This window comes from Haplochromis burtoni, unplaced genomic scaffold, assembly GCF_018398535.1.
Source record: "Haplochromis burtoni strain Fernald_Lab_line unplaced genomic scaffold, NCSU_Asbu1 Contig_135, whole genome shotgun sequence".
Taxonomy (NCBI): Eukaryota; Metazoa; Chordata; class Actinopteri; order Cichliformes; family Cichlidae; genus Haplochromis; species Haplochromis burtoni.
This window is the reverse complement of record NW_024582496.1, coordinates 160,184-185,045: the sequence shown is the minus strand read 5'-3', so window position 1 is coordinate 185,045 and position 24,862 is coordinate 160,184. Positions and strand designations below refer to the sequence as shown.

At 40.3% G+C, this 24,862-nt stretch overlaps 1 protein-coding gene across 3 annotated transcripts in view; it reads right to left on the bottom strand.

Annotated features, from left to right (window-relative positions):
• tspan4a (tetraspanin 4a) overlaps positions 1-24,862 on the bottom strand; it is a 166,824-nt gene that overhangs the window by 101,637 nt on the left and 40,325 nt on the right. Inside the window, exons 1-2 of one of the 3 annotated variants that reach the window (XM_005930766.3) lie at positions 13,501-14,508; positions 12,651-12,730 (exon numbers count right to left, since the gene is read on the bottom strand). In XM_005930766.3, the coding sequence (XP_005930828.1) occupies positions 12,651-12,730; positions 13,501-13,510 (90 nt within the window). In that variant the 5' untranslated portion in view covers positions 13,511-14,508. Of the gene's footprint in view, positions 1-12,650; positions 14,522-24,862 lie in introns of those variants that run through there. The other 2 variants (XM_005930767.2, XM_014336296.2) reach the window with 2 other exon arrangements.

Here is a 24,862-nt window from a genome sequence, read left to right as displayed (position 1 = left end):
ATATTAGATGTTAGATATTTGCTTTAAATCACTTCAAAAAGCTCCAACACCACAAACACAGTCAAATGGTCAATTCACTGACTCAAAATACCGGAGGTGACAGTCTAGCAGAAAGCTAGGAGCCTGGTTGGAAATCATTTCCCACTCAGCTGCGTCATAAAACAAAACATTCCGCCTGTAAAGTTGTTAACAAAGCTGAAATTGCCTTCCGAGACCGAACAAAAAAGGAAAACTGTGCAATTCAGCACAAATATGGAGAAAAATTTATGGAGAAAGCCTCGAGTGGCCACTGAGGAACTGCACTTTTTGGCCCTTCTCTTCTGGCTTTGTTTTTCACCCTCAGGGGTTCCTGCTTAGTGGAAACAGCTAGCCTGAAGCTGAATCCATAGTTCTGCTTTTGTGTCAGTTTGCGTAGGTATTCGGCTATGCAGAGTGAATGATTTTGGGTATACAACCTACACAAACGTGTTTGAGCTCAGGGGTGATGCTATGTGTAGACTCAATGCTGCATAGTTGAAATATGAGCTTGAATAGGGAAAAGGAGCAACAGTGGCGTTCACCACGAAGAATGAGAAACGTGAAAAATAAATAATCAAAGATCAACAAAGCAACAGCAAAAGTACAGGCAGTTTTTCTGTTTTTTTATTTTTAACACTCGGTTTTGCCTTCAAACCTGAACTGGATAAGCCCCCAAAAAAGGATGGAATCACTTCACTACAGAGAAACTCTTTGTTTTCTATGACTTTGGGTTTCTCTGCAGCAGGTGCTAAACGGCTAAAGGATCAACAACAACACAAGCAAGAGCAGCCCACAGACTGCCTGTTCCAGATATTTTCATCACTGCCCTCTGCCCCCCTATTGACAGCACAGAGCTCCAGCATGTAGACCATGACCTGCAAAGATCTGTGTAGGCTCTAAACAGGATCAATGCACAGCCATGCCGGACCTTGAATCTGACTAGAAGTACTTTTACCTTTCAGTGATTAACATGCCCAATAGTTAATTTATTGAGGAAGAGATTTATTTGTTTACCTTGGGCCAAGCCAAGTTCATTGCTTATCTCTGCTGCAAACCAAGTTTTCCATTTGGAAGCTGCCAAAGGTCTTGTCAGAACCAGTTTTGCACTGATGAAAGATGTGGGAGTTCTCCTTTCATATAAATTCAGAACAACTTGCACACTCACATCTTTCTTATTCGCAGTTGTTGCCATTTTTCTGTCATTCTTAATTCTACTTACTAACTCTGATTGGTAGAGTCGTTCTCTAACTACCAGAAACAACCTGCAAAAAGACGTGCATGGAAATTCAGAGGTCTGAAAGCATGCTGACCATGATACTAAATGTGACCTAACACACAAACTGTTGCTGTGTATTTTTATGTTTACATGTCTCTGAAGAACACAGAACTATAAATTCATATTTCAATCAAGAGGAATGATCACAGAGACAAAGTGTGTTTATCATTACAGGAATCTTAGAACAACATTTTAGTCCATTTCTATAACCGCAGGAAGTGGCCATGTATTTTGGTAAGAACAGTAAGTATGGATTATGATTTGTGCAAAGTTGGCAGCCTACAAAGGGCACAATTCATGTTTTCTATCAAAACATTTTTCAACTTTGTTCAGCCACTGAAAAGCATCAGCAAAACAATAATGCATTGTTTGAGTGTGCAGGGAAGCATGCAGGAGAAGCTCACCTTCATGAAGACAGAGTTTAGCTTTTAGTCGGGTTCATTAACTGAACTGAATCCAGGTTACTCGTTGGTTTGGATTTTTTATTTTGTTTACTCTGGGCTTCCCTCGATGCCTTGACAGTTTTTAAGCAACTTTAAACATCACAGATTGAAAAGCCATAAAGCCTAGTATAGCCCTGCTCAATCACACGAGACAGAGAGAAGCAACATCGTCTAGAATTTCATTCACTGATTTCATTTTTTATTTGCTTTTTGCACATAAGGATGTGGAGGAAAGGCTTTGCACATTAAAGTAATGCAAACGATTTTTTTTTTCTGCCACTATTACAACTTAAAGAGGTGGAAGGATAAACATGCCTGATTTATTACAGCTTTTAATCTAGAATCCCATCATCCCTAATCATTGCAAAGTGTGCCATTCCTTTCATTACATAAGAAAATGAAACTATGCATAAATATCGCTGCTATGAATGAAGTCATGACTTCAAACTGAAAAATTCATGTGACGGTTGCTTTTTATAACCATGGAGACATGAAGAAAATTGGATTTTAAAAAGCTAAAGAATGCCTCAAGTAGGTCAGTGTTATGGCAATGCCAAAATCTAGTGTCTAAAAAAGCTGAAAACTGGAATCAAAGAGGTTTGAGTATTAAACTGGCAGCGGTGATAAAGCCGGAGCAGCTGTGCAGAGGCACCACCTAAGCCTCTTTCTGAGTCAATAAAAACCCCAGAGGGCTTTTATTAAAGGGTATCTTTGAAGGAAAATCTGTCACAACATAAATTTACTGTAGTCAGGTTATATTTGACTGAGACTGTGCAACACTAACTACGCACCACAATGCTACCTACACTACTAAAAAGAAAGATGTGTCAGACGTGATAAAACTTGATTTTGGGTAAACACAAACACATAATTACAGTCCAAAAGTCTTGAGTAAGCCCTCATTTCTTTTGCTTCCAAGGAGTCAAACTTTCCTGTAATACTTTCTTGCTCAAAACATGGTGAACTGGCACAGGCAGGACTTTTACTTTCCATAAAGAACAACTCCTCATACTTTCCCACAGTGTCACACCTTATTTTCCAGCTATCGTTGATTGACAGATGCTTGCTTCTCAAACTCTTTTATGCCTACTGCCTTAAAAACTACAGTGTGATTTCAGTGCTTAAAACTTGAGCTTATATAAAATAATCTCCAAAAGTCTTGAACTAACACTCATTCTTTGTGTTTTGTATCAGAGTTGCCAGGCTTGTAAATTTTTAGTGGTCTTTATAAATAGTTTTTTAGGTTTTCTGCAGTTTAGTCAAAGTTTTTCTTTGGTTGCTTTGTCACTCATTTTGAGTCCTTGTACTTAGAGCAGGGCGATATGACCAAAAAATTTTTATCACGATATACATTTGATAATTTGCGATAATGATAACTGACGATATAATTGACACTAGACAAAATGCTTTACAACTCCACAACTTTATTAGTGCAAAAACCCCATCAATGTATTTTCACTTAAACAAGCAGCTGTTTTTTTATGTGCATCAAAGTTATATAAAAATGTAACAGTGCAAATTCCTTGCTGACAGTTTAACCAAAAGGCATTTCCAGTGGAAACTGGCCGACATATCCTCAGCATAACCATGTATAATATCCACAAAACTTAAAAAGAGGTCATACACACACAATACGGTAATATTATGTTGAAGCACAGTAGGTATCACTCCGCGAGGTGCCTGCCTACGACAGCCGTAATGCTCCGACAATCCATCAAGCGGTGCGGGTTCGTAGCTTAGCAAAGTCGTACTAAAACATTTGACAGATTTTCGAGCGCCGTGTACCACATAAAATCGTTTCGAGGTCAGTAAACACAACCAGAATTCATACGTAAGGCACACGGGATTATAAGGGGCACTGTCGATTTTCAGAAAAATCAAAGGATTGATTTTAATTGTGCCGTATTTTCTAAAAAACACGGTAATAACGACGGCCCGCTAGCATGCGCTACCAAAAATAGTGCTTTGTTGTGTATCTGACGGACGAAAGCTAAACCAGTTCCACACCACTGAAGTTGCAGCATTTTTACAAACCAATTCTGGTTCATCTGTTTCATTCAACGATCCACTTTCGCTCTTCTCATTCTGCGTCGCCGCCATGTGGGCATGTAAACATAGGCACTGCGCATGTGCGTTTTACCCATATTCTATCGCGATATTTCATTTTCCTATCATTGCCCAAAATTACACCGGTATTACCGTGAACGGTATGATATAGCCCAGCCCTACTTGTACTTGACCATTTTCAGAGAAATATCTTTTGTTAAACCACTTAACACTGACCTATGAATCATTCAAGCAGAGAGAAGTCAACTAACTCAAGGGATGACTCAGTGTTGTGTCTACACATAACAGACAATTTAGCAGGGAACGCATTTTAAATTGTATCTTCATGTCATGTGGAAGGTTTTGGGGACTTTTTTTGGTGTCTTTGTATTATAGTTCTGTTCTCCTGTTCGATAGGTTTTATGGTTCATTATAGGTTATGATGAGTTTTGGGTTGCAGCTGGATACTCTTCTGTTTGTTCTTTTCTCCTAGTGCCTCTGAGTTTCATTATCTCTATTTCTGGTTCACAGTTTCTTGTTTATATAGTTCCCCATTGTTTCCAGACTGTGTTCCTTATTAGGTTGGGCCAGTGGTTCCCAAACTTTTTTTGCTAGGCCCCCCTTTGTTTTACAAGGAAAATGTTCACACCTCAAACAATTAGCAAACAATTAAGCAATTTGTGCCTTTTTTCACGTCACGCTGTGCGCACGTTTTTGTTTATGTGAGATGAATTGCAGAATGGCAGATAGAGACAAAATACTGTTAATCTGACTATCTGCAGGTTTTACACGCTTACATACACACACACAGTTACTGTCCCTCTATTTAGAAAGAGAGATTATTCAAGAATGTAACTGAAAATCAGTTTTAATTGTTGTTTGTATTGTTTTATGTGTCTTGTTTTGTGTATTTAAATTTCTTGCACAGTAATCAAGTGGAGCACCCACAATTTAGTTCTACTTGTACACTGACAATAAAGGGGTAGTCTGTTCTACTTCAGCCAGTAGTTTTGAGGATCTTATCAAAACTGGTGTAATAGTAGAAGAAAAGTGCCACAAGATTTTTATCAACCATGAAATGCCAGCTAGAAAGCACTTAATTGGCAATGGGTTGATTTTTTCAGTATGACAGCGATTCCAAACACGCAGTGGAACACCATCAGTCATGGATTGGCCTCCCCAGAGCCCAGATATCAACATTATTGAAGCGGTGTGGGACAGAGAACAGGACAAAAAAGGCAGCCAACACCCAAAGAAGAGCTTTGAATGTCCTTCAAGAAGCCTGGAGAACTTTTCCTGAAGACTCAAAGAAATGACAAGAAAGCTTTGCTCAAAGAGCTCAGACTGAAGAATAAAGATTAAACCAATTATTGACATTCACATTGCTAAAACTGTACAATCCCTGCTGTTGCTTTAAATACTATATTTCTGTGTATGTTTGCATGTTTCAATAAATCACTGCATCTATTTCCCATTTTTCTCACAAAATCTAAAGAAACGAGGGGTGACTCAAGACCTTTGCACAGTACTGTAGGACTTCATCTTTGAACACAATGGCATATAGAAAAGGAAAGAATGGAGAGATTCCCTACTTCTCTCCCTATTTCAAAAAGTTTCCACACAATTAAATGACTTTTCTGCCTGTGAGCTGTGTGCACAAACATGCCATACTCAGCAAATGCAAACTGCAGACCTATTATCTGAACTGCTCATGCTGCGCACGTCCCCTCCGGTCCAGCTGCAAATCGATGGACTGTGTGGCAGCAGAGCCTGGGCGGGGCGGACAGATCTCAAATCAGTAGAAAGGCCATTTCTATTGATCTGGCTAAATCACTGGAGACAGATGCAACCCATTCAGAACTCTGGCAATCTATGGATCCTCCGTTGGGCTCTGACCTACATTACGATGACAAGTAAACACAACTTCAGAGGACACATCTTCCGTCTCTTCCTTCTGCCTCTTCTCTTCCTATCCCCCCTCTGTCCCAGGCTCACCCGCTACTGCTGCTGCTGCTGATGCCGAGGATTCCCCCCACCCCTCCCTCCCACCCCTGCAGCATGGAAAAGACACGTTTGTGCTAACAAGATTAATTAAAAAGTGGCTGTAAATGAGTCTTATTTTGGTATTTTGCAGCTGTGGGATGTATTTTTCCCCCCTAGCTCTGTGGTGGTTTCCGCTCAAGACGATTAGCTGTTGTGAATTGTTGCATATTTTTCCGAGATGCCCATTTTTGCATTTTTATGGTGGAGTCATTGCTCCTACATTTAGGGGATAATCAGCATTTGTCCTGGAGCACAGAAATCCGCTTCTCTCTTTTTGTATAGATTTGTTTGACATTTTGTCTGCGAAGAAGAGATACCCAGGCTGCTCCCCACCCACACAGACGTTAACGTACGAGGTCAGAGCGCCGAGCTCGTTTTCACACACTTACAGTAATGGGAATTAAAACAAGATTAACTGACTGTAGCCCTGAGTAAGTGAAGAGTCACTGGATTCCAATTTCAAATGGGATGTGATAGCAACTGTTGGCTTCATTTGCACTAAAGTATGTGACATATACTAGGTAAGCACACATACACACACACACACAGATCTTGTGTTTTCTTTTTATGCAGTGCTTAGAAAAAGACTTGTTTCCATGACAATCTGGAAGCTGATGCACCTTTTAATGGCATGAAAGCATGTAATGAGAATTCATCCTAATGGCTTTGTTACACATTTCTGCTCTGTGAGAAAGAACTAAGAGACTAAAAGATAAAAAGTTGTAATAATACATAGTAATAACAGTTATAACATTACAGGCTAAATTACTCATATCTCTGTATGTGGAATGAGGAGCATAATTAGGACTTAATTTGTGTTTTTCACCCTCATTTTCTATTCTCTTTCTATTACCAGAGCAACGTCTGAGCTGACAGATCTGCAAGAGGATGCTGTCTCATGTAAACAGAGGTGATAAAACTCTCAAATAGAGACTCTAAGTCAGTTGCTTGGGGAAATAAAATCCGAGAGAAACTAAGAAAAAACAAAAACAGGAGACTTTTGAGTTCAAATAAAACAGAACAAACTGAGAAATCAGGGAAACTTACCTTCAAAGATCAGTAAGTTACAAAAAAAGCATGAATAAAAATTTGGCCTGAGAGTGACACATGAGCTACAATACAGTTTGATGTATGTGCCCCGCTGTCCTCCTGTTTCAAAGCTCTACCAGCCTACTGAGCGGGATGCCACTTATCCCACCAATAGGTACTGTTATCATCTGTACCTCTTACAACCATGCTCACCTCCTTCATCTGTGACAGACCAGCAGGTCTGGCCTCTATCATTACAGCTATTCTCACAAACCCATTTCAGATTTGTCTTCTTGACCTCTTCCAATTCCCTTTTGGAACAATTTGGTTTTTGATACCAACATAAGTGCAAAATCCTGACGGCTCTGCTTGTTCTGCCATGACTCTATTGTCTGAGCGTAAGCACAGCCACGGTCCCTTAAAAAAGTGAGTGTGTCCCACTTCAGTGCAAACCAAAGAAAAACAGGAAAGACTAGCATGTCACAGCACCAGAAAAATATGTTATCTGCAACTGAGCATGAATGCCCGCTGATCGACACCATCATCAAACAGACACAAAATCTTTTACATGTTTGAGCAGCCACGTCAGAGCAAGTTTTCATTTCACGTCTCTCTCTCTCACCTATTTTAACAGCCACAGTAACAAAAAGCACCCGGGCCTCTTCCAGCACAGTTTGGTTCTCCTCCACCTCCCGCTGAACTCGGACCTGCACAGATGATTGTCAGTTTCTGCCCACCACAAGGGAGCCGTGTGATAACAAGCTGAGAATAAAACAGAGCACAGAGGTCTGCCTTCAATCTTTGGCAGTGTCGTATTCATTTGACCTGAAAATATTCCTCTGAGAAACTGTGCTGGGTTACACACCACAAGGCCTGCTCTTCAGCTTTTTAACAATCCTGATTTCAGCAAGCAAGGCTAGACACCAGCAGAGGCGGTCTGACAATATTTTGTCATATTTTGGAACAAAAAAAAAAAATGTTTTCAGTACCAAAAAAAACCCAACAGTCAAGACGTCCAGTCTGCAGGAAAGGTTTGAAAAGTTTCTCCTGATTTTTTTTTGTATTTGGAAACACAGAGAACTGTCACTAGAGTCGTCTGTAAGTGTTTTGAATCTTAAATGTCTACAGTCGCTGCTCTTTAACCTCTTAAGCCCCAACGCCCCCTGATACGGGGGCAAAAGGCAGGAGATCAGGTAGTTTTGTCCTTAACCTTAAGAGGTTAAGGACAAAACTAACATCCAGAGAAACATTTTCACCTTGCAATTCACTCAGGTCACTTTAATACAACAAAAAATCACCTTGGAAGAGGTGATTTTTCTCAAGGAAGCTACTTTCCTTCCTAATTAAAATCAAATATGTTGCAACAAGGGGTCACCGCTTCTTTGACTGGGTAGATTTCTATGCCAGATGCCTCTCCTGACACAACCAGGACGGGATTTGTGTCTGTTTCTTTGTATCTTTCGCTGGCGAGGTGAATATGTAAACCACTAAACTATGGAAACACTGGAAAAGGAAAACTGAGAGCACTTCTTTTCTCAAAATAACCCTTCTTAGCTTGTAACCTCCCTGAAGGTCATCACAAACACATTCCAAGAAAATTTAAATAGAGTTTATAAAAAGAAACACTGTACTCTCACACAAGACAGTGTGACTTCTCACAGTATGCATGCTGTGGGTTTTTTTATTCATCTCCACCTGTCAGAGAAAAGTGGTTTAAATTTAACTCTCGTTGTGTTAATTAATGTTAAAACTTTTTCTGTTTATATGAATCAAAAAGGATATCATCACATGAAACTTTTTGTTTAGCCTCTTTCCCAGTCATCAGTGAGTCATCTGTCTCTACAACATGACAAATAACTACTTATCTTTGCAGACAGTCTTATTATATGCTAAGACATCATATTTTAATTATTTAACTTCACTAACATGCTCATCAGTAATGCTCCAGTACCACGTTAAACAGTCGTGGGCACAGTGGAGTATGTCCGTAGGTAAGGAAGAAACTGATTGGTGCTGTGCTGAATTGTTAGATGAATGTTTAGTTGGCATTCTTCAAATACAGAATAAACCCCTAACATTATATAAGGTATTGTGAGCTGCTACAGATGATATGTTTTGTCATAGTCCTCATCTTTCATCAGTGTGTTTTCCTCACTCTATATTCTCATTTTCCCTTTGACGCACTGGAATTTACCGTTTCGCTCCAACCTCATTTCAAGGAAAGTGGGGTAATTAAATGGAAACTTTATCGCCCGCCACCTTTTATGGAGAATTATAAAAATGTATTTTAAAATGAGAGAAGTGCTCTTCACAAGGTTCCTGTCGTTCTCTGTAATACTTTAATTGTTTTTAAATGGAAGACTATTATTTTCTCTGCTAATTGAAGAAAATTCATACCTGAGTAGCTCGATGTAGAAGTATATTAGTGGTGCACTGAGATGCAATGTAGAAAACTTGTTATTGTTGACAGCAAGCAGCTTAATATGCCTCAAAGTTGCATTTTATTATGAAAAAACCCTCTGATGCCCACATTAGGAACAAGTGCCAGTTTAGTAAGAAAAGACGTATTTTGTAAGGAAGGATATCGAGGTGGATGGACGGGTTGACAAAAAAAAACAAAAACACACATTTTACTGAAAAAAACCTTTAATACTCAAATTTTAACTTCACTGGAGAACTTTTGTTCATGAATCTAATCAAGCTGTTTATACCTAATTCGAAATGGTAAATGGACTGGCACCTGTGTAGTGCATTTTTACTACAAGGCTCATTCACCCACTGACACACAGAACTCTTTACTATACCTAAGCTCACTCACATAGATGCATCAGAGGGTTCGGTATCTTGGAGCCAGCGATTTAACCACCAACCATTGGTTTAGTCAACAACCCTCTCTGCCTCCTGACTTAAGTCTAACCAAACCTTTAACATCATTTAGGGACAAATAACCCGTTTCATTATTTCCTTGGAGGAAAACACTTTAATTATGGAATAAGAAAAAAATGTTAAAGTCTGCATTTTTTTATTTTTTTTATTTTTTTTGCAAATAGGGTTCAAAACAATAACAAAAGCTGTAGTTTGTCGATGTTGTGAAGTACCACAGCGTAGGGTCATGGAAGATGTTTTCACTTGATTGTAAGTTAAAAATGTATCTGATGTGACTCTGGCAAATCACGTACACTGACACATTGACAAGGTTTAATTCAAAAAGCTCAAACGTTTCCAAAGAAACAGCAGAAAGTAGTGTTGGCAAATTCAATATTAGTTGCTAGGATCAGATCAGTCAACTGGCACTGGCTGGCATGGGTAAAGGAGATATGGCCCCATTCACTGGCAAATAAAAATGACTGTTAATAACCCCCAAAAAACCCAGATTTGATATTTCTTCAAAACATTTTGGATAATAAAATTACTAAATTTAATTTGATTCAAAACACCGGTCTGTTCTATTACGCCTTTAACAACGTGAAATAACTTTGTCAATGGAAACATCAATGCCAACCACTTTGCTGTCAGACTGTGGCAAATAAGCAATAATGCCACCTTAAGAGATGATTTCCTCAATGGATCAGTTTGTCAAGCACTGTGCAGAAGCCTCAAGTCTTGGTGCATTAAAAACGGTGGGTAGCATATTAACACCGCTATATTAACACGGTGGGTAGCATATAAATATATTAACACCGCTCAGTGAAATACGACCACACCTTTCTTTTCACTGCACAGAGCTGCTATTTATGTCGCTCTATTTGCACACATTAGTCTCATATATTTAAGTTTGTTTCGACACCTGAAGAAACCTATGCACCTATAGGTTAACCTATAACACTTATTTATAGAAGTGTTAATGCCATGAAACTTTGAGACAAATAATTTCCCACCTCCAGTTCACCTGGTAATCTTACAAATATAAATAGTCTACTGTAAGAGAGGGAAGGAGCTATTGAGAGCTTTGTTTTCAGGCAGGATGTAAACTGTCACATTGTTTTTCCTTCTGAAAGTGAAAGTAAAGGGCAAATATATTTTCATCAGGACACTGTTCATACAATCTATGCAAGGGGTGTCAAACATAAGGCCCTGGGGCCAGAATCATCCTGATGACAACTTCAATTTGGCCCACTGGAGGGCTTTGGAAAAAGCATGAATATTAACAGTAATTTCCTACATTTTACAGCTTTTTCAACTGGTAAAGACCTCCCCCAAGGCCATTCATGCTACAGCAAAGTGGTTAAGTAATGAATAAACAACTAAATGAGAGAAAAATTATTGTTTGTTTTGTTTTTTTCTCTATCGATGAAAATAGAGCCACTGTGTAAAAATAGAGCACTTTCTGTGAACTAAAAAAAAGCTGTGAGCAATGAGCTAACAGAGCTTGTGCCATGATTTTACACATTAAATTATTACAATTTAAGCCCAAAGACTTGTGCTGCCACATTAATTTACTGCAGCAGCATTTCTTTAACATATCGAAAAACTGAGACATATCATTGAAATTGCATATTTATAAATAAATATATAGTAAAAAGTTCTTTACACCAACCGAAAGGGCCAGTTTCACTTCACTTAAGATTAAAGTGGACTGTATGTGGCCCACATACATTGAGTTTGACATCCACATTACAATGTAAAAAATATTCAAATTTAAGAATCTGAAGTATCCCCTTAAAATTTAAAAATCATCTGCAAAAAGTTTGGGACGAAACAGTCAAAATGTACCATCCTTAGTTTTAAATTGGCAGAGCTCTTCTGTTCTTACCTAATACAACTGGCTTATCAGAAACAGGTTATAGCTACCCTCGGTCAAGTGGTCATTATTTATCCCCAGTGGCAACACACACACAGTCACACATGCACACCGAGTGCTAATAACAAATACCGCGACCCTTCTCTGACAGCCGTTTATAGCTGACTGAAGATGTAGAGGTGAAAAGGTCACTCATTCCTTGAGGGAGATTGCATCTTGGCAGCTAGATTGCATTTCAGTGCCCAAGGCCTCATCTCATTCTGTTACCAATAAGAGCAGACGTATGACAAATCAAAGTAATCCCAGAAAGGTAACCACAGAGGCCAAAAACCCCATAAAGCTCTCCAAGAAGTTGCAAGTGAGTGCACAACAGGAGTCTGCGAGGGGAAAAAAAACAACACAAGCTTGAAATCTTTACAGCTGGGGAACATGACAGACTTCACAATGAAAATGCAAGTGATCGGTAACGGGGGCTATCAGAGATGGATCGAGACAGGCAGACACAGCGGAGCTCAACCCTCAACCCACAGCAAAAAGATACGATCAACTGAACTGAGCAGATTGACAGCAGATGCCTTGGTGAACTAAGAAGTGCTGCTGTATGGGGAGGAGGGCGAGGCAGAGGTAGGTGAAGAATTACAACACAATGGTAACTCTGTGATTAACTAGTGTACACATAATGCAAGCTCCAAATGTGTCACAGCTTAACACGGCAAACAATGCAGTGCACACCCACACTCAACGAACTGTATAGGGAGCAAAAAAGGCTCCACTCACCCACACAGTGGGCTTTGTACACATGATCTAAATGCATGATCTGTCTCTTTCTCAACTCTGCCCCCTCCTCACTCCTCTAACATCACTGTGGTTACAAAGACATGCATAAGAGAGCTCCTTTGGAAAAAAAAAACGGGGTAAGAAAAATCTGAGGCGAGGAAGCAAAGTATCACTTTCAGCAAAACAAACAGTCCCCCCTCTTCAAAAGTCATGCACAAGAATACATATATTTATATAAAAAGATTTAAAAAAAAAAAAGAAAAAAGACAGAACTCACCCAGAAGAGGAGATTGAAGAAGACCATTCCATATCGCAGGGCCATCATGCAACCCTCAGCCATCCTGCAGCGCCGCAGTTCTAGGAGGAATATGAAGGAGAGGTCCAGGTAAAACACCACATACTTCTTGCCCTGGGCATAGCGTCCCTTGGATGTTTGCGGCCCCTTTGTCGTGTGAAAGCCGAATGCAAACGGTGGCCGCTTATACTCGAACTCTCCGCTAAAGCGGTGAAACCCAGAAGTGAACGGCGGCGTGTCGGGTTTGCTGTCCAGAGATGGACTGCGCCGATATGGAGTCTCGTCTGTGCTCGAGCGTCTCATAATGGAAGCTGAATGAGCCTTTAGGAGTCTTTAATAGTCACTCTGCTCACTTCAGGTCTGAACAAAGTCCACAGCGAGGGACAAAGAGGTATTCCACTGAGGGGGGGCTGCGAGATGGATTTCAGTAGTATTTCTAACCTAGCCTCAAAATAATTAAACTCCTGAACTACTGATTTAATTATACCCAGAGTGGGATCACACGTGATCTGATGTAATCTGAGAGAAAACAATATGCTGCCATTCACTTCAACTGACTTGCTATTTTTGAATCTTATATATTATATATTCTGCAGGACAGTTTGCATAATCCTGCCACAACTGTGTAAATCTGAACATTTAGGACATAATCCCAACATACACGTACACATCTGCACATCCCTATCTCTTTAATCCCTCGCACACAGGTGTGATGCTCCCAGATAAGCTGATCTGCAGTTTCATCTCATAAAGGTTCAATCAGGTAAATGCTTGGAGAGTTTGACCTCTCTAGCGCCTTGGGCTTGCCAAAATGATCCAGAAATGGTCCTACCTGGTCTCATGAGAAATTCCTGAGCAGGTGCTTCCTGGCTGGCAAATAACAGCACCCCTGCTTTGGTTAATCAACTTCTTTTACTCAGAGACAGAGCGCATGTCCGCTGAGAATGAAACACTACTCTCTGGTCTTAGTTGCGTCTGAGTGTTCGGCATGTGACTGGCGATGTGCTTTTGCTGACATGCACGGAGCAAAAAAAAAAAAAGAACTAAGATAGAAAAGGAGGCGAGCGGGAAGAATGGTGTTATGGATGTGAGAGGAAGAATGGAAGAAGGCATGAAAGGATGAATGACGCTGATGAGCAGACCATTCTTTGGCTTCTTCAATTTGTATCCCTGTGGAATTCCTGCCTTGCCCAATTTCCTCCTTGCTTCTTTAGTTCCTGCCCTAACTTGAACCTTTTGTCTCTGAAAAGTGTCTAGGGGTTGTTCTGCGTCTCTCCACTCTCATCTAACAAATCACTCTCTTCAACTCCCTCTTATTCTAATCCTGAGCCCCTCTCTGCTCTCCCCCCCCTGTGCTGATGGTGGTTAATTAATTTCCAGACTCTCATCAGAGAAGCAAAGTGTGCGGTTGTCCCCTCCTCTCGTCTCCCTCCTCCGCTACAGCGTTTTCTCTCCTCTTCTCTAGGTGGGCAAGGAGATCAAGGTGTCCACCAGGGTCATGGCCAAGCAGCGAGAGAAGAAGCAGCAAGAAGGAGAGACAGGCAGCGAGAAGAGAAAGACAGCTTCCTCAGAGAAGCAAAAGAAAGACTGCAGTGTTTGAGCGGTAGTCCAGCCTCGCTGCCTGAAGCTCCCTCCCTCCCTCTCTTCACAAGCTCCTGTTCTCTTTCTCTCTCTCTCTGTCCTCCTGCCCCCCCTTTCCCTTTTTCTTTCCTGCCTTCTCTCACAGGCTCCAATGCTCTCTCCTCCACACACACAGTCTCACACACCCCATCCCTCCTCAGAAACTGTCCCCAAAAACCTGGCAGCGCGAAAGGCAGGAGCAGTCATTCACATTCTGGCCACACCCTATGAGAGTGCACAACCAATCAGTGCCTCGCAGCTCCATCCTCCCTCGTGCACACGGCAATCATACCCTACCATCTACTAGATAACTCTCTCTCTCACACACACACACACACACACACACACACATACGCACACATGATGTACGTGCACACAGAGGCGCACACAAAACCTGGCGTGTTGTTAACATACCAGTGCTGAGAAGCTTGCTGCACTTGCACTAGTGCTTCCTCCTCCTCTCCTCTCTGCCTCCCGCCTGGAACTCATTCCACATGCAGAGGTTGTTCTTGCTCACAACCCAGGCTGCTCTCTGCACGCTTCACTTCAGTCATGTTCCTCTCTCCCTCTGTCTCTCTCTGGACCTGAACTTGGGTCATACAATATCTGTGTGCGTAGCCTCGCACTGCACGGATTTTCACACAACAAACAACTCACCTAAAGTGTGTCTCTGTGTGTGCGAAGGCACACACGGCCGCTGACATTCACACAAAATAGCGTAACTGCATGCTCCCCACAACCTGGGAGCCATCTGGGTCACTGGTTTTATGAGTCCACAGAGACATTTCAAAGCTTCAGAGGTACTGACTTTATTCAAGGCTGCATCAACTATTTAATGGATTTTTGTTTTGTCTCCTGTGTGTATTTTGGTCAGAGCGCAGAGGCAGCGGCAGCCTATGCTAGGAGAATGAATTTGGCTTACTGAATGACTGACGTTGTTGAAAAGATTTTTGGGCTACTAGTGTTTTCATCAAAATTTTGTCAGGTGTGAAAGAGTAGGAAAAAATACCTTTTATCCATGAAAAGAAAAACAAGGGCAGACCTTGTTAAGCAACATGAAGTAAAGCCAAAGTGCAAATATCATATCTGAGTTGGCTGCTGTTGTAAAAAAAATAAAATATATTTTAAGCACTTCATCTTCACATCCGAACGTTGTGATTTTAATAACCAGTGCAGCATAAGGAATGACGTTCCAGTCAGTGAAGCTTTAATTACTTGCAGCTGTTGATGTCACAGCAAAGTGTGCCCTCTATCTATAGGGAGTGCAGAATTATTAGGCAAGTTGTATTTTTGAGGAATAATTTTATTATTGAACAACAACCATGTTCTCAATGAACCCAAAAAACTCATTAATATCAAAGCTGAATGTTTTTGGAAGTAGTTTTTAGTTTTTAGCTATTTTAGGGGGATATCTGTGTGTGCAGGTGACTATTACTGTGCATAATTATTAGGCAACTTAACAAAAAACAAATATATACCCATTTCAATTATTTATTTTTACCAGTGAAACCAATATAACATCTCCACATTCACAAATATACATTTCTGACATTCAAAAACAAAACAAAAACAAATCAGCGACCAATATAGCCACCTTTCTTTGCAAGGACACTCAAAAGCCTGCCATCCATGGATTCTGTCAGTGTTTTGATCTGTTCACCATCAACATTGCGTGCAGCAGCAACCACAGCCTCCCAGACACTGTTCAGAGAGGTGTACTGTTTTCCCTCCTTGTAAATCTCACATTTGATGATGGACCACAGGTTCTCAATGGGGTTCAGATCAGGTGAACAAGGTGGCCATGTCATTAGTTTTTCTTCTTTTATACCCTTTCTTGCCAGCCACGCTGTGGAGTACTTGGACGCGTGTGATGGAGCATTGTCCTGCATGAAAATCATGTTTTTCTTGAAGGATGCAGACTTCTTCCTGTACCACTGCTTGAAGAAGGTGTCTTCCAGAAACTGGCAGTAGGACTGGGAGTTGAGCTTGACTCCATCCTCAACCCGAAAAGGCCCCACAAGCTCATCTTTGATGATACCAGCCCAAACCAGTACTCCACCTCCACCTTGCTGGCGTCTGAGTCGGACTGGAGCTCTCTGCCCTTTACCAATCCAGCCACGGGCCCATCCATCTGGCCCATCAAGACTCACTCTCATTTCATCAGTCCATAAAACCTTAGAAAAACCAGTCTTGAGATATTTCTTGGCCCAGTCTTGACGTTTCAGCTTGTGTGTCTTGTTCAGTGGTGGTCGTCTTTCAGCCTTTCTTACCTTGGCCATGTCTCTGAGTATTGCACACCTTGTGCTTTTGGGCACTCCAGTGATGTTGCAGCTCTGAAATATGGCCAAACTGGTGGCAAGTGGCATCTTGGCAGCTGCACGCTTGACTTTTCTCAGTTCATGGGCAGTTATTTTGCGCCTTGGTTTTTCCACACGCTTCTTGCGACCCTGTTGACTATTTTGAATGAAACGCTTGATTGTTCGATGATCACGCTTCAGAAGCTTTGCAATTTTGAGACTGCTGCATCCCTCTGCAAGATATCTCACTATTTTTGACTTTTCTGAGCCTGTCAAGTCCTTCTTTTGACCCATTTTGCCAAAGGAAAGGACGTTGCCTAATAATTATGCACACCTGATATAGGGTGTTGATGTCATTAGACCACACCCCTTCTCATTACAGAGATGCACATCACCTAATATGCTTAATTGGTAGTAGGCTTTCGAGCCTATACAGCTTGGAGTAAGACAACATGCATGAAGAGGATGATGTGGACAACATACTCATTTGCCTAATAATTCTGCACTCCCTGTATACATGCTATCACATGACTGTCACGTGATATTTTACGTTTCCCCTTCCATCTGCTTTCAGAAGGGGTGGCAGGCTCACCATAGTGGTCACATGCTTTCTTTGATTGGTTTTCATCTTCACCAACAAGATCTGCACAAGCACTTCTGCTGCAACTCTGATGCTCCAACTGCATTTGCATTGCTGTGGAGTTATTCATCATCTAACAGAAGATTTCCTGGATTTGTGAGCAATGGCATTTGCTAAAGCAACAGACTATTCCAAATGCATTAAAATTCACTGAATATAATATATATAATAGTCACACAGAAAGGCAGGACGTGGTCCCAGATGCAGGACTCGGGAGACAAGGGATGAACTCAAAAATCAGAACAGGGAAACTGAAAACTAGGAAACCAAGAGCAGGGAGACACAATCATGAGGGAGTACACGAGAAAGGACAAAGGGACACTCGGACAACATATACTCACAAGATATTGAGATGAGAGAGAACAGGTGAGAACATAGCCGAGAGTTACTAACATGAAGACTCAAGAGGGACTTAAACTGAACAACACTTAGCAAAATAAAACAGGAAGAGTGCAACACAACTGATTGAAGAGGCGATTATTTGACAATAAAATGAGGGAACAAGACAAAAAGACAAACACAGAAAAAAGACTGCAGAGGAACAGAATGGGGAAACAAAGGGGGATTAACAGAATGAACCTAAGGATCTACAAAACAGAAGCTCCGAATTGAAAGGATGAAATAACAACACCATGAAGAACTTGTATCAGGCATAAGAAAATAAACAAGAAATAACAGAAAGATAAATTGCAGCAGAATACAGAACCCTACTCCAAAGATAGACAAAAACACAAAGCTAGAAAGAACCTGGACAATAAAACTAAAAAACATCACAGTGACAGATGGACATTCATGTGTCGTGCTAATGTTGTAACACACGATCCAGTAAAATATCTGTAGATGAGGTTTTACGGGTTCAACAAGAAACGTATAAATTCATTTCTTTTTTTCCTCCAAATATAAACTACCACATCTCTCTCTCTCTCTCTCTCTCTCTCTCTCTCTTTGAGCATATTTATACCATTTATTATATATTTATCAATCACAGCATGTAAGGGGAAAAAATATTTACACAGGATGTGGTTCATCTTACTTTTACGTCAGTTATCCCACTAATTGGTGCAATCTGCTGTCACTTTCATTAAATATACAGACTGAAATGAATCATGCAGCAGGAAACTTCAGCAAGTACAGCAGTAAAGTGGATTCCACTTCAGGTCTATATTTCCACTTACAAACAGCTTCATCCCAGACTTACTGGGTGCATTGGCACTACAGGGCTCACGGTGACTTTGAACTCCTCACCATGTACGAATGCATGGGGAAACAGAAGCATGGCAAGCAGCATGATGTAATTTAGCTTTATTCAGACTGAAGGTTTGTAGATGGGCCCACATTAAAACGCTTTATGGATCGTTGTAATGTGAAAGCATAATATGAACGGACAGCCTTGCTCAGTCAGATGCACAAAGTGCGCTGCGCTGCACTCCGGTCTCCGTGCAGCCATAAAGGGGTAGGAGTCTGGCTTGCTTTCCCTTGTTTAAAGCTGGAGTATGAGTCTCCTATGAATATCTCCACTAAATGACAAAACAGTCTACAAGGATGACTGCAGTGCGCACAGAGCAGTAATATGAGCATATGAAATGAGAATGGCCTTTCCAGAAGCCTGGCAAATTATTTAGAGCTGTTTGCCTGGTAGAATTTAAGCTTATGCAATCACAAAAAACATTTCACTTCACACTTTTAAGATAATGCAGTTTTTGGACGGTCAAACTTTCACACTTTTTATTCTTACTTTAAAGCAGCCTGTTTATTTTCTTTAAAAATCATTGAGAGTTTACAAAACAGGGCTCAAGTAAATGTGTGAATGAGATGCAAAAATCATAATGTACTTAAAAAACATCAGTAAGGCTAAAATCAAACTGGACACAAAAATTGTCATTATTAAACAAAAACCAACCGCTGGGGTTAAAAAGTAGATCATTGACGTGCCAAAAACTGTTGTTCCTTGAATGGGTACTTGAAGTTGGGTCCCTATAGGCACCCTATGTTTACAGCCTGGTCTCTTCCTCTAATTTTCCTGCTCACGAGGCTGTGATTATTTTTAATAACCTCTCACTTAAATCAGGGAATGGGTGAGATGTGGGTGCCAACTAGGCTGCTTGCTGTCTGCTAGGATTTACCTGAACTAATTCAACAGTGTTTGTAGCTTTGGTGCCTTTTGTGCCAAAGCACATGCAAAATGGTCTCATGTGTGGTGTAGGTCATCCAAGAAGCCCATGGTCCAGTTTTGGTGAGTAAAATTCTATTTAATTTTTATTTACCCGTAATTGACAAGATTTCTGGTATCTGGATTCAACTCCAGGACCTTCTTGCACCACTGTTCCACCCTGGGCCCTGGGAGAGCATGCAAAGTCATCCCAAAAAGGCCCTAACTAGCCTGGCATGGATGTATTCTAAACACATGCTCGCTGGGTTATCTGGTGATTCTAAATTGGCCATAGATGTGAAAGTTAGCATTAGTCCTTTGACTGGTGATCTGATGAATGGATGGATGGATGGATAACATATCCAAGTAATGCTCTCATGCAGTATAGATGCATCTTACAACCAGATCTTGTGAGTGTTTTGATAATGTAGCACCTCTTCCAAATGTAGCCACTTCAGATGATGCCAAGCAATCATGCTAACATGTAAAGCCCCTAAAAAGGGCTTCACAAACTACAGATAAGCGCTCAATGGCTATTTCCATCGTTTATATCCTATTGATGTAGTTTGACTGCTGTAGCTGAAATATAGCTTAAATAACTGAAAACGTGTTTTTTTAGGTTAAGTCTTGATAAAAAAATTTTAAAAAAACTTAAAAAGTAGCTTTACTGTATGTCTGCACCGCAGATCCTACAGATTTCTGTTCATGGGTAATGTGCAGGCCTAAATATCACACTATTATTAGTGTTTAATTATCACATACTGAGAATATGCATGGCTCAGGTGCTGTCAGGACATCACTGTCCAAAAACACAGCTGTGAGTGTGAGGCATATGAGCTGACTGAAAGCACATTTTCACAACATCATGACACCATGACACCATTGAAGACTCAGGGAAATGAAGATTAATAAGAGCCGCTCCTGTGAAAAATAGCCATGTTTTTACTGAATCAGCTGACTAAGAGGGATTTAAAATTTGCTTTGCTGACAAAGAATTACAGACAATAAGACAAAATATATGCATCAAGATACGTGACTAAAGGGTTTAGTAAAAGCTGAAACCAGCATTGCAGAGTAAAAAAAGCAAATCACAGAACAAATAGAAAATAAATTATTTAGGAGCCTTGTAGTGGAAATGGTAATCAAACATAATAAGAGATACTATTTAGAACAGAATTAATGGGAGAAACAGATTATTATATCTGCTTTTGGTCTTCAGATTTCTTCCAAACACACTGGGGTCTTTTTTGTTTGTTACTTAGAGTTTAAATAATAAATAACACCTAAATATATAGACGTAATCTGAAGCACAGCAACAACAGCACACAAAACGACTTTCTCTGGATTCAGGGCTGAATCTACAACCTTGAGTGTGTCTAAAATCACCTGAAGGAAAGAACAGCTTGACATTTCTTCTTTCACAGTCAGAAATCTAAATCGGCTGGTTTGTGTTTTGACAAAAAAGATAATGCTGAATTCTGTTATCAGTAGAAAGTTTGCATAACCGCTTGAGGAACATACTAATAGATCCAGCTTTGCCTGCAGTCTCACTGAGATCAAGATTTTTTTTTAAAAAATAGGCATAGACAGATAAATAGAATAGAAAAAAAAAACATTTAAAAACAATTTGAAAAACTACAAATTTACAAGTACAATGAAAAACACCCCAAAGAAATACAAGCTATGCAAAATACATACAAATAAAATAAAAAGAATCTGAGCTTCAAAAGGCTATGTACATATTTTCACAATTTACAATTTAGAATACTCATTATCTGTTAAATCCAGAATCAAATCTAAAATCCTTCTCATCACATACAAGGTCTTGAATAATCAGGCCCCATCTTATCTTAAAGACATCATAGTATCACATCAGACTAATAGAGCACTTCGCTCTCAGACGTCTGGTTTACTTGTGGTACCTGGGATATTTAAAAGCTTTCAGGCCCCTCTTCTGTAGAACCTGCTCCCAGCTCGGATTCAGGAGATAGACAAGGTCTCTACTTTTAAAATTAGACTTAAGACTTTCCTTTTTGACACAACTTAGTTAGGGCTGGACCACACACACACACACACACACACACACACACACACACACTTATAAAGTAGTGTAAAAGTTATTAATAGGTCCATCCTAAATAAAGAGGTGAATATTGAGTCCAAGTCTGTTTTAAATGTGCAGATCAGCACGTCTAATTTTCACTTGGCACTGAAGAACTTGGTTAAATTGAAGTAAAAAAAAATGATGATGGTTTGAGTTAGAATTAGACCCTTTATTTTAAGGGATGCAGGGTGCCAAATTCTGCCCTTGTAAAGGTGATGACACTGCGCACATTTTACATACATTTAGTCATATAGTTGCATAAAAGGCCTCTATGGTAGTCTTCGGAGGAAAGAGTGTCAGTAGTCTGGTCAGTAGCTGACAAGACTCTTTGTTTTTATCAATAAGCAGACAGACAGAGTCTGCTTATCTGATTCTGTTTAGGTGAGACTGTGCTGGCATACAGTACAAGGCAGAGTTGATGCATCCTGCATGGCTAATAGTGCAAATTAAGCACAAATCTAAAAATATAATAATAATAATTTTGACATTCAACCGCCATGAATTCATAATATCACTCCACAAAGCCTGAGAGGAAAATGACTCATACCTTGGCCCACTATTAGTTCAGTGTGGCGACTTAATACCTTTGTACTTTCTGATTTAACAGCATGAGTTATGCCGTTAACTAAAAGGTTTAATTAATATAATGCCAGAGAGAGTGGGTTACATGAGAGGACACAAAACAATTAAGTAACCATGAAAAGCATGTGAGCCAGCCTATTGTTAATCAGGCGTGTGTCTGTGGATGAGCCCACTGAAGTCTGCAGTTGTGAGACCTGACACGGCAAAATGCAATTATGCAGTGTGCCACGCTTAGAGCCAAAACACAAATACTGTCTATGCAAAGACCTGAACAGTGGGCAGAAGAATGGAATGGCTCTGCGCCTACTTACACTGAAGAAAACAGAAAAGAGATGACTGTTCTGTATTCTGTGCAACAAGGCAAAGGCCTGAAGCTTAAAGCTGGTCAGTTTTGTAGCTTAAAATAAATAAAAAAGGAGTCTCTGTGGACCTGCCCTTCAACACCCAGAGCACACCACTGAGCGGTAAAGGCCATGCACTACTGAAAAGAAAAGGCTGATGTTCTAATATTTTCTTAAATGTAACTGTTAGTCGCTCAGTCTGAAAGTGCCACAGTAGCATATGTAAACCCTGGCGCATCTCTTGAGCTGTTAAAGAGATTTCAGGCATTTAAGGCAGCCTATTCAGTGAGTGAAGTTTGGTCGGTTGTCATGGAGATGAAACTGAATGTGAGGCGTACACTCACCAGGTGGCCAGAAACACTAAAAATCTTTTTAAAAAGGGATGCTGAGGGAGCAGACATGCTTGCCTTCTTTGCACCATTGAGTGCCGCTATTGTTCACAAACAATCAAAAACTCATCAGTGAACCATGCCAGTGCACTAGATAGCATGTGTTCTCCCTGTTCACCTTGAACAACAGTGAAAGATCCAGCTTTGTGTAAATGTTCAATGGCGCCACTGAGCAGGACTAATGCAGGAAACTTACACTCGAGCAGTTCGGCTGTCAAATATTAATAGGCTTTAATGCACTCACACAGATATATAAACTGACCACACTGTTATGTGTGTCATTATTAACCATCTCAAATCATTTTGTGCCATTTTCCATAACTCAAACCACTGTTCTCTCAGTTTACTGATCGCCTTCTCTTTCTTTTTTTCTTTTGACTGGTTGCCATAAAAGATCCTCTTCCTCCGTCTCACCCTATCCCTAGCATCCTCTCCTGTCACATCAACCCTCTGCATCTCCTCCTATGATATAGTGAAGAGGGACTGGGATCCTCCTCTCTAACTCTTGCCTGGCAGCTCCATCTTCAACAGCAGCTATCTCTGTGATATAGCTGCCCCTCTGGTATACTCAGTTCTAATCCTGTCCCTCCTGGTCACTTCCCCAAAAAAATCCTAACATCTTACCTCTGCCACCTTCAGCTCCACCTCCTGTGTTTTTGTCAGTGCCACCATTTCCCAACCCAACAGATAAATGTAATAATAAAAGCATTTTTGGTAGGAAAAAAGAGAGAGAGAGAGAGAGAGAGAGAGAGGGAGAGGGAGAGTATATTAGTTGTAACCACTTAGTGTCAGATTTATTTATTTGAACTTCACTTTAAAATTCAACTCTATAACAGGTTAATGGGGAAGAGGTGCTGCTCATTTTGAATACACAGGAACACTTTACGATAAAGTAATTACACTTTAATTACATGCTATTTCAACATATCAGTACAGAATGAGTACAGAATGAGTTCAGCTTGTCAAATTTACATAAATCTTCGATCCCTAGCAGTGTGACTCTGAAGTGCTGTACTGTATGTTTGTAAGTTTTCTCCCCAACAAAAACAACAATGTCGACGAAACGTTTTGCACCATCAAAGGCACCTGTGGGAGCACCCAAAAGGCAAAGGAAGATGCTACCATTGCACAAGAAGTTGGACTTCTGGACATGATAAAAGAAGGTAGAATTTAACATATGAGAAAAGTATATAAAGTGTGTAGAGAGGGGTTTTACAGCCTTAAAACATCTATAATAATTGCAAAAACGAAAGTTGGCTACATCGCGGATCTCACCTATTGCGGGTTATTTTTCAAACGTAACTCCTGCAATAAACGAGGGCCCACTGTATTGCATTTATATTGATAAAACAAATGGTCAATTAAATAACAGAACATCCATCATGCACGTCAACATAATGATTCTTAAATAAAGATGTTAAAAAAAGAAAAATGAAGATGTAAAAAGCCCAGAGTAATCCACCCCACAACGCAGCCTGTGCCTGAAAAGTACAGTGAATTTACAGCAAATTGAAAATCCATTTAATTTGCAAGCTCCTTTGACCATTTAATTACAGGGGAATTACACCCTTTACATAGCATAAAGTGTTACCGAGTACACTTTCAGACCTTTGGGCAGCAGGTTAGAAGCCCATTTGTTGTACAGTTGCTAATCAGTTTTTCCTGTCACTCTCTCCGACCTTCCATCTGTTTGTCCACTGCAGCTGTCACATGTACAAGGAGTGAGTGTCAAAGGCAATTGCTTTAAAAGACGTAGCCCACTTGCTTAGGTCTGGTAATGGCATTGTATGACCTTCAATTTAATTGATTCTCTTACGCATGCATGCTATTACACTTGCCTGCTGACACATGAAAAAGGCCTCTCACTAAACTGCTGTTTGCAGTCACGTCTGTGGCTGCTTGCCTGGCCTTACAGCTCACAGCATGATGCTGCTGTTGGTTAATAAATTTACTGACCCCATGTAATTCCCATCTTAGCTCGACCCATGCTTAATACTCAGCCACAGCTGAAAAGAAGATTTAAAATGCGAGTTTGCAGTACATTAAAAAAAACACAAAGAAGAAGAAGAAAT